This window comes from Dendrobates tinctorius, unplaced genomic scaffold (genome assembly GCF_039654945.1).
Source record: "Dendrobates tinctorius isolate UK_male_01 unplaced genomic scaffold, ASM3965494v1 ptg000489l, whole genome shotgun sequence".
NCBI classification, from domain to species: domain Eukaryota; kingdom Metazoa; phylum Chordata; class Amphibia; order Anura; family Dendrobatidae; genus Dendrobates; species Dendrobates tinctorius.
Genome location: NW_027362150.1, coordinates 73,411 through 83,877, shown reverse-complemented (window position 1 = coordinate 83,877; position 10,467 = coordinate 73,411). Strand labels below are relative to the sequence as shown.

Genomic DNA, 10,467 nt, shown 5'->3' with positions numbered 1-10,467 from the left:
CTCTCCCTCTCACGGCATAGCCACGCCCCCCGCATCTCAGGGGTTTTGGAGAAGAAATTAAAGATTTTCATGCTGCTGCATTTCTAATAAGTGGTCTTCCAGAGAGTTATGACAGACTTGTGACTGCACTAGATGCACGGCCAGATGATGAGCTGACACTAGAGTATGTTAAAGGCAAACTTTTGGATGAATTCAAGAGAAAAACGCAGCATGTAAGCAGCAGTAATGAATCCAGAGCAGAAACAGCATTAAAGACACAGGATTTGCCTAAATATAAAAGCAATCTAAGAGAAACTCGTGAATGTTTTGTCTGTAAAAAGCCCGGCCACCTTAAAGTAGACTGCAGAATTTGGAAAGTAAGAATGAATCAGCTTAAAAAGCAGAACAGTCATCAAAGGGTTAAAACAGCTGTAAAGGAAGATTCTGCATGTCCTGAAGCTGCATTTAATGCCAGAACAAGCCCATCTGCAAAGTCTATATGGTGCATAGATTCTGGTGCAAGTAGCAATATGACAAATAATAAGGATTTCTTCACTGACCTTAATGAAAGCTAATCAGAAAAGGTCATCTTAGCGAATGGTTACTATATGACTTCAGAAGGAATAGGATACTGCTACCTCCACTGTCCAGTTTCCTCAGCACAAAGCAGAAAGATCCCAATAAAGGTGTAATGCTGCTGCAAAGCAGTAGCGCGCAACCTCCATCAGGGGGTGCAGGTGAGGGAAAAAAGGATGCACTCACAGCATAGCACCACAGTGCAGCAGCCAGGTCGGTAATGGACAGGGAATGCAGTACCAGAGGAAACAATACATGTGATCAGATCCAAGCCAGAGAAGTCAGAGCTGGTCAGGAGCAGAGATGCCAGAGACATGAGACAGTCAAACAGGTCAGAGATCAAGCCGGGTCAAATACCAAAGGGTCACAGCACGGGGAGCAAACACTAGAACTATTACTGACGCTGCCTGCAGGCAGCAGCAGACCGAAATAGCCAAACAGATCCCAAAACGAGGCAGAGAAAGTTAATCCTCACATGACCAGGCCAGGGAGAGAATAACAAGAAACAAACCCTGACCTGGATCATGACAAAAGGATGTTCTCTATGTTCCCAGCCTTGAAAGCAATCTTCTGTCAGTAAAGAAGCTCACGCAAAACAGGAATCTAGTTACTTTTAGAGATAACAGCTGCATCATCTAAAAGAAGGGTCACAGTAGGAAAAATCCCACAAGAACTTTATCAGATAAAATGAAAAGAATGAGTTTACGGTGCTAGACAAGATCTGCATATGAACTGTATCCATGTATGGCACAGACGTCTTAAGCTGGAGTCACACATAGCAATCTCGCTAGCGAGATCGCTGCTGAGTCACAACTTTTGTGACGTAACAGCGATCTCACCAGCGAGATCGCTGTATGTCACAGCGATCAGCGAACGGCCCCCCTGCCGGTATCGCTGATCGCTGTAAGAAACCTCTGGACATTTTTTTGGTCGCTGGTCTCCCGCTGGCCAGCACGCATCGCTGTGTGTGACAGCGGGAGACCAGCGATCAGCTGTAAAAAATAGAATTAAAATAAAAAAAATTGTTATTCTCACCTTCCGACGTCCCGCGCAGCATTCCCGCCTCTCTCCACGCTCCCGGTCCCAGTAATCCTTTGCACGAATGACCGTGAGACTTCGCGCTCCTGCGAGACTGTGACTCTCGCGGTCATTCTCGCAAAGGATTACTGGGACCGGAGCGTGGAGAGAGGAAGGCTGCGCGGGACGTCGGAAGGTGAGAATAACAATATTTTTTATTTTAATTCTATTTTTTACAGGGATGGCAAGCGATGCTGGGCGCTCGGCATCGCTGTGCTGATCGCTGGTGAAGCGCTCTGTGTGACAGCTCACCAGCGATCACATAGCGACTTACCAGCGATCCTGACACCTTGAGATCGGTGAAGTCGCTATGTGTGACTCCAGATTTAGGCACAGAGACCCAGAAGCAGTAAGGAAGCTAGCTCATCTTGCAAATGGTATTGAAATCAACCAGTGCAGTCAAATGATGACATGCACTAGCTGTCTTACAGGGAAAATGTCCAGAAAATTCTTTCCTAAAATAAGCACCACTAGATCTGCACAGCCTCTGGATCTGATACAGATGTATGTGGTCCAATGAGTGTTCAAACTCCTAGCAAAATGAGATATTTTCTCACATTTATTGATGACTACTCCAGATATACAGTCGCCTACCTGCTTCACAGTAAGGATGAAGTTCCACAGAAACTTGAAGAATATCTTGCTGTAGTGTTTAACAAATTTGGAAGAATGCCAAAAGCCCTGTGTGCAGATAATGGAACCGAATATACAAGTGGTAAGGTGCAAACCATTTTGAAAAAGGATGGAATTGTGTTCCAGACTACCATTCCATACAACCCAGAACAAAATGGCATATCCCTGGTATGCACTGAATGTCCCCAACTTTTCCCAGCTCCTGACTGTGTTTGTGAATTGCATTTACTATCCCTGGTATGCACTGCTTACCCTACTTTTTGTATCCATAATGTACTTCATTCCTCTTGTGGCTTCCATGCATGTCTCTGAGTGGGCAGTCTGTTATGAATGGGTCACCGAGGAGGATAGCAGGACCAGGCTAAGCCACTAGAAAACCAGAGAGGTTGGTAACTAAGCGGATTGCAGACCCCTGATCCTATCCACACAACTAGCAGTAGCCGTGGGGCGTACCTACGAAGCCCTAGATGCCTCGGCACAGCCGGAGAGCTAACTAAGCCTAAAGCAAGAAAGGTAAAATCTAAACTGCCCCGGAGCAGACACCAAAGGAATAGACTGCCCCCAAACATATATTGTCGGTGAGACAAGATGAAAACACAAACGCAGGCAGGAAAATAAACTGAGCAAATGATGGGGCCCAAACTGACTAGACAGGACAGGAAAGGAAAGACACTGTTTGCAATCACGCAAAAACCCTGAAAAATCCAACACGTCTGATGCACAAAAACACTGAAGTCACACGACTTCGCCCCCACTATATCAGCACTCTGGTATATACTGAAAGCAAGGCAAAAAGAGACCAACACAACAGGGGCCAGAACAAACTGACACAAGCAGTAACATATGGGCGGTGATCCAGCACAGCCCCAGCAGGAGCAAGCTGACCTGCACAAAGCAGAGATAGACAAAACCAGATCAAATGCAAAAAGATTAGCAAATGAACCACTTAGCTGAACCATGCAGGAACAGAGCAAGAGACGTCAGACATCAGACCTTAGAAGGCACAGGAAGAAAATCACCAGCAGGGATGGAAGGAAGTCAGCTGTATTAAATACACCAGTCAGAAATCCCAGATCTCCAATTGTCATCATTATCAGGTGGCAAGACTCTGTCAATCTGACCAGCTCCACTACCTCCAGTAACCACCAGAGGGAGCCCAGAAAGAGAATTTGCAACACCTTTGTCAATCTGACAAGTTCCACTACCTTCAGTAACCACCAGAGGGAGCCCAGAAAGAGAATTCACAACAGCAGTCCCTCCCCCCTTTTTATCACCTTTGGTTAACACGAAACATGTGGTCTGCCCACACACGCCCATATACCCTCGCACAACTGATCCCTCTCAGTCACATATATATTCAGGGCCATGCGTCTGACGTAGTCCGAGCAGGCATATTTCAAATTCCATATTTCAAATTACAGATTTCTAATTGCACTACTCTGAATTAGAATAGAATTGGACTGGAATTTGACTTTAAGGTGATGTAATAGATAACCACTACAATGCTTTGGTTTCTTTCCACTTTCACCCCCATACTATTCTATTTTTTTCTAACTCCTGTAATCCCCCCACCTAGTAAGGAACTAGTCATTTCCCCCTTCATCCTCCCCAGCCATCTCACCTCGTCTTCAGAACTGTTGCTCCACATACAATCCTTTTTTCTCTAGACATACACGGCAACATCATGTCCTATCCTGCTCCCATATTCTAACGCTCTGTCTGTTACTCCTCACTGCTGGTGACGTATCCCCAAATCCTGGCCCTCCTAAACACTTCCCCACACTCACTTCTAACACCCTGCCATGATCCTCTACACATTTTCGTAATGATGATAACCTCATATCCATTCATCCAGCTCCCACTCCCCCGATCCCTCTACCTGGAGCACTATTGAGTGCACGCTCGGTTTGCAATAAACTGTCGTTTATCCATGACCTCTTCTTCACCAACAAACTCTCCTTCCTTGGCATCACCGAAACCTGGTTCACCCCTCTGACTCAGCCTCTCCAGCTGCACTTTTTTACGGCGGATTCCATCTCTCTCACACCCCTCGCCTCAGCCACAAACGTAGTGGAGGAGTTGGCTTGCTCCTCTCCGATACCTGCTCCTTTACCCCAATTTCGCTACCACTCTCCGCTACGCTTCCCTCGTTTGAGGTGCACTCCATCTGCATCTACTCCCCCTCCAACTGGCTGTCATCTACTGCCCCCCCAGAACTAGCCATCTCCACCTTTCTCGACCACTTCACCACCTGGCTACTTCATTTCCTCTCTGCTGACATCCCCACTATCATCATGGGTGACTTCAACATCCCCATTGACACTTCCACCCTAGCTGCCTCTAAACTTTTATCGCTCACTGCCTCCTTGGCATCACAGGCTTGGCTCTAACCTGTATCTCATCATATCTAACAGACCGAACATTCGGTGTCTCCCTCTCCACACCACCCCCTCACCTTGCCCCCTGTCGGTGATCCTCAAGGCTCAGTTCTAGGACCCCTACTCTTCTCCATCTACACCTTCCGCCTGGGACAGCTCATAGAATCCCATGGTTTGCAGTATCATCTCTATGCCGATGACACGCAGATCTACCTATCTGGACCTGACCTCACCTCCTTACTGACCAAAATCCCACAATGTCTTTCTGCTATTTCAACTTTCTACTCCACTCGCTTTCTAAAACTGAACATGGACAAAACAGAATTCATAATCTTTCCCCCCATCTCACTCTACCCCTCCACCAGACCTATCCATTAATGTCAATGGCTGCTCACTTTCCACAGTCCCGCATGCTCGGTGCCTCTGGGTGATTCTTGACTCTGCCCTCTCTTTCAAGCCACATATCCTTGCCTCCTCCTGCCATCTCAAACTCAAAAATATTTCCCAAATCCGTGCATTCCTTGACCATGAAACCACAAAAACACTTGTGCATGCTCTTATCATCTCCCGCCTCGACTACTGCAACCTCCAACTCTCTGGCCTCCCCTCTGGCACCACTCCAATCCATCCTATACTCTGCTTCCCGACTAATCCACCTGTGTCCCCATTATTCCCCAGCCTCTCCTCTCTGCCAAGTCCTTCATTGGCTTCCTATCATCCACAGGCTCCAGTTCAAAACCCTAACTATGACATACAAAGCCATCCACAACCTGTCTCCTCCATACATCTGTGACATGGTCTCCCGGTTCTTACCCACATGCAACCTTCGATCCTCTCAAGATCTCCTTCTCCACTCCCCTCTTATCTCTTCTTCTCACAACCACGTACAAGACTTCTCCCGTGCTTCCCCCATACTCTGGAACTCTACTCCATCACATCAGACTCTCGCCTACCATGGAAACCTTCAAAAAGAACCTGAAGACTCACCACTTCCGACAAGCCTACAACCTGCAATGATCTTCAGTCTACTGAACCGCCGCACGACCAGCTCTACCCTCTCCTAGTGTATCCTCACCCATCCCCTGTAAACTGTGAGCCCTTGCGGGCAGGATCCTCTCTCCTTCTGTACTTGTGTGCACCTTGTTTTGCTCATGTTTATTGTACTTGTCTATATTTGCCCCTTTTCACATGTAAAGTGCCATGGAATAAATGGCGCTATAAAAATGTATAATAATAATAATTGCAGAGAGAACTCTCTGTGAAAGTGGAAGAAGTATGTTGTTTGATGCGAATCTACCTACAATGTATTGGGTAAAAGCCATCATGACAGCTTACCATCTTTAAAACAGAGTGCCAGGCAAAGCCACAAATAAAACTCCATATGAGCTGTGGAACTGCGAGAAGCCTAACCTGAAGCACCTCAGGATATTTGGAAGCAAAACATTTGTGTATGTTTCCAAAGAAAAACTTCCAAGTGGGAAGCACACGCAAAGCAAGGAGTCCTGGTGGGCTCTAGGGAAACTCAAAAGGGATACAGAATCCTACACCCAGAGACCAACACAGCAACAATCAGCAGAGATGTAGTGACTGATGAAAACTCTGAATTGCTCAAATTCCATGAAGTTACACCAGTTGTTGAACCTAAGAAGCAAGAACAAGAATCTTAATCACCAAACCCAGATGACGTAATGGAAAACACTGAAGTGTAGATAAGCTCTGAAGCCACCAAGGAAGACACAGAAAAACCAAGTCAACCTCCAGTCAGGAGATCAGAAAGGCCAAACAAAGGTATCCCAGCTAGACACTTTTCTTATATGGTCAGAACACTTCCTGAACCAGAGCCACAGTCATGGCAAGTGATGCAAAAACTGCCTGTCCACGAGAAGCAGAAGTGGATAAATGCTGCTAATGAAGAGATGGCATCCCTTCACCAACTCCAGACATGGGAGCTTACTGAGCTACCACAAGGAAAAAGAGCTATCGGATGTAAGTGGGTCTTCAAAAACAAATATGACTCAGAAGGTAACGTTCACCGGTTTAAGGCAAGATTGGTCGCAAAAGGGTACTCGCAAAAGTATGGTGAAGATTATGATGCAACATTTTCTCCAGTTGTGAAGCAAACCACATTCAGAACTTTAATGTCCGTAGCTGCAGTTCAACAGATGACAGTGAGACATTTTGACATCAAAACAGCCTTCCTACATGGTGACATTGACAAATCCACCTGAGGAAGGCAGCGATCCGCTGCTGAAACGCGTAGAGGTCTAATAAAAGGCTCTTCACTATCTACTTATTGCAGTGTGCTCTATTGCCATAGCGCTCCTCAAACTGACCACATACCATTTTTTCCCCAAAAAATACATGGTGACATTGAAGAAGAGTTGTACATGAGCCAACCCAAGGAGTATATTAAAAAGGGTGAAGAATTCCTTGCCTAATGAGGTGGTGATGGCGATCTCAGTCCAGGGGTTCAAGAGAGGCCTGGAAGTCTTCCTGGAGCATAACAATATTGTATCTTACAGTTAATAGGTGCTTTAGAAGGACGTAGATCTGGAGATTTATTCTGATGGAATATAGGCTGAACTGGATGGACACATGGCTTTTTTTGGCCTTACTAACTATGTTATTATGTTTAAGAGCACCTTGTTTGTAAAATGCAAAAATCTCTCTATGGACTTAAGCAGTCGGCAAGAGCTTGGAACTCGAAAATGAACAAAGTCTTGATGGATGAAAGATTTAAAAGCTCTCAAGCTGATCCATGTTTGTTTAAGAAAAATGTAGCGAAGGAGTGGATGTATCTTCTCCTATATGTAGACGATGTAATCATGTCTCATCAAGATGAAAAAGAATTTGCAAAGCTAGGTGAAATTCTCAACCAGCACTTTGAGACTAAGGACCTTGGAAATGTGACATATTATTTGGGAATCCAAATCCACAGAGAGGAAGATGGGAGTTTTCTTCTTAACCAAAGCTCTAAAATTTCCACAATCGTAAACTAGTTTGGAATATCAGAAGCCAAAGGCTGAGAGTTACAGACAAGCAGTGGGGGCGCTTCTGTACATAACAACAACAACTTGTCCGGATATCACAGCCACAGTCGGAATTCTCTGTCGACGTGTAAGCAAGCCACGCCAGAGAGACTGGAATGCAATTAAGAGAATTCTTCAATATCTTAAAGAAACTCAAAGGTTAATGTTAAGATTTCTGCATCAGGAGATCTCACTCTCAGAGGTTATGTCGATGCAGATTGGGCTGGAGATTCAAGTGATCAGAAATCAACATGTGGTTACATGTTCAAGTTAGGAGAAAATTCAATTTCTTAGTCCAGCAGAAAACAAGTGCCAGCCGCATTATCTTCTACAGAAGCAGAATATATGTCTGCTGCCTATGCTTATGTAATTTGGTTGAAACAACTTTTGGAAGATTTTGGCAAGCCATTAGCTCAACCAACAGTTACCTTGCCAGCAGTAAGAAGATTAGTGCAAGGACTAAGCACATTGATGTAAAACATCACCACTTACGTGACTTAGTAGAACGTGGTGTACTCCAGTTTGTTTACTGCGAGTCTGACAAGATGATAGCTGATGGTATGACAAAGCCATTATCAAGAGCCAAGTTTGTGGACTTCAGCACCGCAATGGGAAAAACAGGATAAGTAGTTGTTGAGTGGGGGTGTATGAGTGTTTAGTTGCTAGTTTTGTATGCTGTTTATAAAGTTTAAAAAAACCTCTCAGAGGCTCACACAGGGAGAGCATGTGACTGTATTTCCTGTTGAGTCTGTGTATGAGAGAAGCAGCCTGCTGTAGATGATGTACAGATAGAGACACGCAAATGATTTATTCCTGATCTATTAAGCTTATCATATATTGTTCCTGATTGTTCCTGAATAAGCAAGTTCTGTTGTCACACGCTTGGAGAGAATCGTGAGTAATCCGCTGCCAACACTAGTTCTGTGATGTATTAAGAGAAGTATAGTCTACATCACGTCAAATAATTATTCTCATCTTCTCCTTGTGGGTCAGATCTCTTCTGGAACACTGTGTCCAGTTCTGGGCACTAAAGTTAAAAAAAAACATTGACAAGCGAGAGCAAGTTCAGAGAAGAGCTACGAGGATGGTGAGGTAAAACAAGACTGAGCACAAGACTTTCACAGCCGTCCACACATCATAGGGGAGATCTCCTGACACCTTCTCTCCATCTACCTGATGATCCTGAGGAGCACTGGGATATTCTTGGTTACAGTCCTGTGGAAGAAGAGGACAGGGACATCTCTCTGGTGTTGTCCTCTTACTGGATAGATCTGGAGGAAACACATACAGGGACTGAATTCATTCTCTACATACAGATAATTATAGGCCGTGTGTATTTAGTCCTATTACCTGGAGATGTTAGGGGCTGGGGAACCTCCATTATGACGTTCTTGTACTGATCTTTGTGTCCTTCAAAATACTCCCACTCCTCCATGGAGAAATAGACAGCGACATCCTGACACCTTATAGGAACCTGACACATACAGTGATACCGTCATCCCCCGATCCCTTCATAGTGTTACTGTATAATGTCCCAGCATTCCCAGCAGTGTCACCTCTCCAGTCAGCAGCTCAATCATCTTGTAGATGAGTTCTAGGATCTTCTGGTCATTGATGTCCTCATGGATCAGGGGGTGAGGTGGAGGCCCCGTGATTGGGCTCAGGGTTCTTCCAAATCCTTCAGACACAGGGTCCTGACAGCAATCACTTGAGGTCTTCTTCACCACTGTGTAATCCTGGTTATGGAGAGACACATTAATAAATCTCACTACAGACATTCCCAGAGTCCTCACCTCTCCAGTACTGTCTGTTATTCCCATAGATAAGAATGATGTAATGTGACGTCATCAGAATCTCTCACCTCTCCAGTGAGACGGAAGAGGATCTCTAGGGTGAGGTGTATTATCCTCTCCGCCATCTTGTCTCTGTCCATATCCATCCTTGATGGGTAAATCAGGAAAATTCTCTTCTGTAGAAGATCTTCACTGAGAGGATCCGATATTGTAGAGACCTGAATGAGAAGAAGATGATCCGATGTAACATCATAAGAATCCTGTGTAATAATACAATTACTGGAGATAATAAGGGAAACATATGAGGAGATTTATTATTTTACAGGGTTTAGTTTTCTTCCCTGATATCTACCACTGCCTCTTGCTTCATATGGAAGGACATGCTGCCCAAGTTTTCTCCTGATAGGTGCCATTCCCCTGATGAATTATACCTTTGAAGAAACGCATCGTAAGGCACCCAGGGTCAGTCCAGGGCTGGCTAGACATTAAGGGTCAGCTGTGGACTGCCCTTGTAGGGCAGGAGTCTTTGGGGACCAGGGTCAGCCAAGATAACAGGGACTGACAGGGATAAATTCCCCACTTAAGTTATTGCATTTTGGAAATTGCCCCCACTGGGAATTTATCTACAGGTAAAGGCACAATTGTGTCTCCATGGGGGTTGTGCTCACAGCCAAACATCGTGTGGCCCTCCAAAGAAATGCCACCCCACACCATTACTGACCCACTGCCAAACCGGTCATGCTGAAGGGTGTTGCAGGCAGCAAATCGCTCTCCACGGCGTCTCCAGACTCTGTCACGTCTGTCACGTGCTCAGTGTGAACCTGCTTCCATCTGTGAAGAGCACAGGGCGCCAGTGGTGAATTTGCCAATCCTGGTGTTCTGTGGCAAATGCCAAGCATCCTGTACGGTGTTGGGCTGTGAGCACAACCCCCATCTGTGGACGTCGGGCCCTCAGACCATCCTCATGGAGTCAGTTTCTAACTGTTTGTGCAGACACATGAA

General features: G+C 45.4%; 1 protein-coding gene across 1 annotated transcript; it reads right to left on the bottom strand.

The window, feature by feature from the left end:
- Positions 1 to 8,386: 8,386 nt before the first annotated feature.
- Positions 8,387 to 9,847, bottom strand: LOC141077993 (uncharacterized). The gene is made up of 6 exons (XM_073564784.1): positions 9,818 to 9,847; positions 9,534 to 9,725; positions 9,229 to 9,408; positions 9,023 to 9,146; positions 8,846 to 8,943; positions 8,387 to 8,699 (listed from the first exon to the last, which is right to left on the bottom strand). Exons 1-6 carry the CDS (start codon positions 9,845 to 9,847, stop codon positions 8,625 to 8,627), a joined length of 699 nt encoding a protein of 232 aa, XP_073420885.1. The 3' UTR covers positions 8,387 to 8,624.
- Positions 9,848 to 10,467: the final 620 nt, after the last annotated feature.

Excerpts from the sequence above, each read along its gene's own strand:
- LOC141077993 (XM_073564784.1), bottom strand. The coding sequence starts at position 9,847 with ATGTCCTTCCATATGAAGCAAGAGGCAGTG. Across the intron at positions 9,726-9,817 it reads ATATGAAGCAAGAGGCAGTG|GATTCTTATGATGTTACATC; the intron begins GTAGATATCAGG and ends ATTATTACACAG. Across the intron at positions 8,944-9,022 it reads CCAGCCCCTAACATCTCCAG|ATCTATCCAGTAAGAGGACA; the intron begins GTAATAGGACTA and ends TGTTTCCTCCAG.